The sequence below is a fragment of the Miniopterus natalensis genome, chromosome 11, assembly GCF_054644295.1.
Source record: "Miniopterus natalensis isolate mMinNat1 chromosome 11, mMinNat1.hap1, whole genome shotgun sequence".
Taxonomy (NCBI): domain Eukaryota; kingdom Metazoa; phylum Chordata; class Mammalia; order Chiroptera; family Miniopteridae; genus Miniopterus; species Miniopterus natalensis.
The window spans coordinates 41,417,170-41,423,695 of record NC_142091.1 but is presented as its reverse complement, the minus strand read 5'-3'; the positions used below and the strand labels follow the sequence as shown (position 1 = coordinate 41,423,695).

The 6,526-nt window shown below is 35.9% G+C and overlaps 1 protein-coding gene across 1 annotated transcript; it reads right to left on the bottom strand.

The window, feature by feature from the left end:
• Positions 1-1,261: 1,261 nt before the first annotated feature.
• LOC107538698 (olfactory receptor 52A5-like) lies at positions 1,262-2,212 on the bottom strand. The gene has a single exon (XM_016215020.2). The coding sequence runs from the start codon at positions 2,210-2,212 to the stop codon at positions 1,262-1,264; it is 951 nt and encodes a 316-aa protein (XP_016070506.2).
• Positions 2,213-6,526: the final 4,314 nt, after the last annotated feature.

The window sequence follows — 6,526 nt, the reverse complement described above, 5'->3', positions numbered from 1 at the left end:
TTTTAGATATTACTTACAAGGAAACACACAAAAAAACAATAAAACAATGAATATAAGTAAAATATGTATGTTCTCCCATATAGAACCAATTATTTCTGCTTGAATGATAGTTATAGAATTTGCTTTTATTTTAAAAAATTTACTTATATATGAGATCTTAGCACAGTATAAGTGTTAAACTTATCATTTCATATCTACTTTATGGTTTGTCTTTCATTCAAAGCCCAGTTTGTACTTCAATTATATGATAATAACTCAATTTTACATCTTTTAAATGTGCTATGTAAATATTTTGTGGAAAAGAAATAATTATAAATAAATTTCAACAGGCAAATTATAAATCCACTTAATTTTCAGTTGATCATCACACAGTAAAGACTTTACAGCTTTAATGATAAAGATGATAATGAGTATGATCATAAACAATTGTACACACAATTTTGTTTCATATACATCAAATTCTAACACTTTATGCTATTTCTTATGCAGTGGTATCAATGTCACTTGATATTTTTATTTTTTATTTATTTATTTATTTTAAAAATATCTTTATTGATTTCAGAGAGAGGAAAGGAGAGGGAGAGAGAGAGATAGAAACATCAATGATTAGATAGTCATTGATCGGCAGCAGCCCACAACCGGGGCATGTGCCCTGACCGGGAATCAAACCCTGATCTCCTGGATCCTAGGTCGATGTTTAACCGCTGAGCCACACCCAGCCGGACAACACTTGATATTTTTAAAGAGGCTAAAATAATATTTAGTTGTGCTTCTGGCAAATATACTTTAATAAAAGCTAGGCCTGGCTGGACATGGTTCAGCAGTTGAGCATCCACCTATGATCCAGGAGATCTCAGTTTGATTCCCAGTCAGAACACATGCGTGGGTTGCAGGCTTGATCCCCAATAGGGGGAATGCAGGAGGCAGCTGATCAATGACTCTCTCTTCATTGATGTTTCTCTCTCTCCCTCTCCCCTGCCCTCTCTGAAATCAATAAAGATATATTTTAAAAATTAAAAAGTAAATAAAAGCTGGTTTAACTACAAACAAAACTTCATAACTTTTTATGATTAAATATATGTTCCAAATAATTCTGAATCTGAAGCAAAAATTATTTAAGGAATCATAGTCTTATTGTCCCTAATGTAAACCTAGAACTTTATATTTTACCACACGATGCACTTTATAAAGCACAGAATCTCACTTAAAACTAGTGTTTCACATGTAAAATTTTTATTTGAATAAAAAGATTAATAAGAAATCAAGAAGCATCCTTATAGTGGAAAATCTTGGACACTCGATCTCGAATCTCTTTGGTCTTCACACCATACACAATGGGATTGAGCAAAGGAGGGACAAGCAGGTAAAGGTTGGACAGAAGAATATGAATGTAAGGTGGAATATGGAAGCCAAACCTGTGTGTGAAGAAGGAGAAGAAAGCCAGGAGATAAAACTCAAGGAAGACACAAATGTGGGCAATGCAGGTGTTAAAGGCCTTGAGCCTGGCTTCCTTTTGAGGCAGATTGAAGACAGTTATAAATATTCGAATGTAGGACAGTGTGATGAAGATTATGTCAAAGCCAAGTATACTGAAGGCCACAAACAGACCGTAGATCTTGTTGATTCGAATATCTTCTGCTGCCAACTTCACAATGGCCATGTGCTCACAGTATGAATGGGAGACCACAGTGGTCCTGTAATATTTCAGCCGGCATTTGATGAGGATGAGACATGGAGCTACAAGGAGGGTTCCCCTGAGTGTCACCCCAACCCCAAGCTGAGTGAGAAGTCGGTGGGTAAAAATGGTGGCATGTCTCAGAGGATCACAGATTGCCACATAGCGGTCCAGGGCCATGGCCAGAAGAATACCTGATTCAATGGACTGGAAGGTGTGGATGAGCCACATCTGCAAGAGACAGGCATCAAAGTGTATGTTCGGCAGGTGGAACCAGAATATTCCTAGCATTTTTGGCAGGATGCAGGTACTGAGAGCAATGTCTGTGGCTCCAAGCATTGCCAGGAAGAGATACATGGGCTCATGGAGGCTGCGCTCAGATTTGATGATGACCAGGAGCAGGGAATTCCCAAACAGAGCAGTGATGTACATGGCACAGAAAGGAATGCCAATCCAGCACTGAACAGCCTCGAGACCAGGGATCCCAATCAGAGTCAGCACCGAGGGCATGAAGACTGTGCCATTGAGCTTGAGCATGGTGGCTTAGAGCTCCCTGGTTTCGAGCTTCTCATCTAAGGTGGCGGTGTGTGCTGTCTCTCCTCAGTTTCTGTTCTCACCTAGATTTATAGAAGTGGTTGAATGTAATTTCAAATGGCATTTTGTGACACATACTCATTTTGACAGGGCATGGAGGTACTCACTTTTATTTCAAGGAATGCAGATCCAGGCTCCCTGGATGATTGCTCTCAGATTTCAATCTCGCCTCTATTTTTTCTCTTCCATCCCTTTCTCCTTCTGTCTTTTTCTGTCTGTGTTGTGTCTCTCTGTTTCTGTCTGCATCTCTTTCTCTCTCTCTCTCTCTCTCCCTCTCTCTCTCTCTCTCACACACACACACACACACAAGCACACACATACATTTAGACAGTAACAGGCACATACACTCTCACTATAGAGAGACCACGACTCTCAGAAATGTGAGGACATATGGTTGTGTAATGCCATTTAAAACCTGTTTCTTCATATATTAGTTTGGTGTTCTTTGTTAATTGAATATAGATACATATAGTGATATACTGACGTGTTAGCAAATATTTTTTTCTGTTTCCTTACCCAATAAACAATTAGTCAGGATCAGACGGAAAGAAATGAAGGGAATACTCAGTATTTCAAGTGCTATAGTAAGCACTGGGCCAGTAAAACTGGAGTAGGGTCCTTAGTGTCGAGGAGACATTGGTCTACTGGGCAATGGCACATTATAGGTGTCATGTTAAAAGTATGGGTATCAAGCATGCAAAAGTGGTGTGACACAGCATTTTGACCCTATCTTCATTCTGGAGATAGGTGTTAGGAAATTTTTCTCCAGAAACTTGGGTACAATGAGATATTTTAGGGGTAAAAAAAATTATGTATAAATAAAAAATTTTAATGAAAATTTAGAACCACAAATGTTGATATGGAAAAATTTTATTTGATAAAATAATGGTCAAAAAGTAAAAGTTGCTATGTCGTTTATTTCTCCAGGAAATTTTATTATTATTAAAATCTGATCAATAAATAATACCTTTATTTGAAAATGTGTACAGAAAAAAAAGACTGATCTTATCACTATTATTTTAGTAAAATACCTCATAAATTATCAACACAAGGAATAAAAATATTTGAAATACACTATAATACTGACTAGGTAAATATATGAATTCAGGGGGATTCAATTTATGTTATAATTTTTGATAAAAAATTAAATAACCAGTTTTTATATATTTCATAGAGGCTATTCTTTGCTCCAATGGGGTAAAAGGTCCCTAAATTCTCATCTAACCTAACCTTGGAAAAGTTATAAAAAATAAGGTTTTCCTGGACAAGGTTATACATAAATGTGTTAAAATAATGCAGTAAATTCAAATTATTTGGAATTATCCTGTTTTAAAAACTGTGGTGATTTTCCACATCCTCAATGTATCTCTTTCCTATTTTATTTCTCCTTCACTGCCTTTCCTGTACAAGGTGAAGTATTACTTACCCAGTTTCCTGTTCTTCAAGCCCATTCATTCTGTTATGTAAAGTGTCAGTTCATGTTCCAGTTTATACGCTTGTTTGCAATTTCCATTTAAAAGGCACTATTATAGTCTCATAAGGTTTATTCTTCTATTATATATTGAAATTGATACACCATTAAAATAGAACATTGTTCCCATAGCATTCAATTCCTTATGGCATCTTTTTCTACTTCAAAATATGTGTTTTTGTTCCATCTAAAAAATTCTTTCAGAATCTTCTTTCTCTTGGCAATGGGGTTAATTTAGTTTGATGAATAAGATTCCTGGTTTCAAAATTTAATCTAAATTTTCAAAATTATAAGAGGTAAAAGTAAAAAAAAAAAAAAATTGCGTAACCTATTTTAGAACAGGGGTACAGAAAAAGCAAAGTTTTAGAGACAATTATGGTTCCTAAGGCTCGATTCTGGATGCTTCTCACTTCTTCAAACTTTCTCATTCATTCAGTGGCTAATTCCTGTAAGTTTCACCTCTGAAACCTCTCCATTCTCTTGTCTTACCTCCATGATTCCCCTCTACAGTCTCTTTTGTTCGTCTATATTGCTGGGATCACACCCTCCTTGTTTTCTCTTTGATCTTCCTACCTCCTCATTCATGCCTTACTGTGCAACCCAAAGTTTTATTTTTTAATGAAATATAAAAGTTCATGTAGCTATATTTCCACTTCCAGCAGGAAGCTTATGTGAAAAGTACCTGTCCACATGGAAAACTTACAATAAAGAGTTCAGATCATGAATTCTGGAAATTCAGCCTAAGCTTCAGATTTTACTAGCTCTGTGTCCTCTGTCAAGTTACTATAAGTTTCCCAGGCCTCATTTGCCTCAACTCATCAATAGAGAGAATAATCATCCTTCCTCATCTGGAATAAGAAGTTAATTACTTGAAAAACAATGCTTTAAAGCATTATTTGAAAACACTATGCTTATAGGAATGTTTTACTTGCCCTAGACAGTTTTTCTCAGTGGTTAGAGCATCGGCCCAGGGATTGAAGGGTCCCAGTTTCAATTCCAGCCAAGGGCAACTCTGTGGCAGGCTCGTCCTTGACCCTAGCGAGTGCTGGAGACACCCCATTGATATATCTCTCTCACATTGATGTCTCTCTCTCTTTCTTTCTCTCTTCCTTCCACTCTCTCCAAAAAAAAAAAAAATGTTTGACTTATGGAAAGTTCCATATAAATGTATGCTATTGCTATTAATAGTATTATTGTCATTCACTTCAATCTTCCTGGCAAAGTTTTTACTAGTCATTAGGAAATGCATTTTGGAATTATACAAAAATATTTTTTAAGTGTTAAAACACATATCTTATACTTTGTTATGCTTATAGCCTGTTTCTTTAAAATTTTATCCTGTCTTCATGATTTTACCATCTAACAAATAGCAGTTTATTATTCAACTTCTAGCACAAACACCACCTCCTCTAGGAAAAACTCTTGATTTCCTTAAGTAGAAGTCCATATTCTTCCTTTGTGTCCTCAATAAAAGAGATGGGCTGTTTAATGAATACGTTCCACTTAAAATTAATGAATCAGAGTTTAATTTTACCTGAATTAATTAAATATTCAACATGTGCAAATTTTGATGTAGATGCGAATTCATTTGTCCTGTTGTTTTCCAAGTGTACATCTGCAGGGGTAAATGAAGGGCAAAGATTAGAAAAAATGTAGAATTGATCTAAGAAATTGCTGAGAATCTTTGTACCTTGATTTGTAAGCATCATTTGTTTTACTACAGCTTTACTTTCCTATGTTGACCAGAGCAAGGGTACGTACCTGTCTTAGTTGCATATTTGAAGAATTTTACTGTTGTTGAGAGAAGAAAAGAAAGTGGAAATACCCACAAGACCAAGAGAAAATCAGCACTATTTTTTAACACCCTTCATATCCTAGCTCAGATTTTAAATGAAATATTAATCTCCTTTTCAGAATGTCTATTCAGATCTGACACTCAAAGTTAACCTTTTCATACAATTACAGTTTCAATTCCCTACACTCTTTTCAGATCCTTTTTAAATATTTCTCTCCAGATATTGCAGTTACCTGAGAGAATACATACTCACAAACATAATTCTCTAACCTTTTGCACATGCACCTGCCAATGCAGGTGTAGTATTCTATGCAGATAAAGAAATCCATTCCCAAAGGCAAATAAAGAACAAAAATAATATCAGCACTGGAGCTGGGTATGATGCAATTCTCCTGAGAAATGGATGTGACAAAATCATCTTCTCTTAAGGCCACAAAATTTATCCAAATACCTCCTTATATAAATCATTAGTGTTCTGCATGAAAAAAAGCATATGTAAGAAGTATCACAAGGCTCCTGAGCCTCCCTTCCGAATCTTAGTGACTCAGTTCTTCCCATAAAGTTTGGGAAAGTAAGCCTCAGTCCAGTCTTAGACAGCCCTTAACACTTGAGTTAATAAAAGAGATGTCAAAGAATGGCTCTGGTCATTTATTCTGGTTTTGAAAGACTACTAAAATTGAATGTAGCAATACTGAGAAGGGATTAGCTCCAATTACAGGACACCATTTCTAGTACACACAGGGACTCATAATTTAACCTCATGAAAGTAAAAGTGAGATAGAAATGAACTATTCTTTCCAACAAGAGTTTATCAACATAAATGCTCTTGAGATACTGATCTGGGCCTGATGGACTTTTCACAAATACCTATCTCATGTCTAGAAATTACCTCCACTTTCGAGGCCTGTTCGAACACCAAAGCATTTTCTTCTGGGTTTATGGCATTGGTAAACTGAAATGTTTGTCAACGGAGATGTTCGAAAACCGAGGC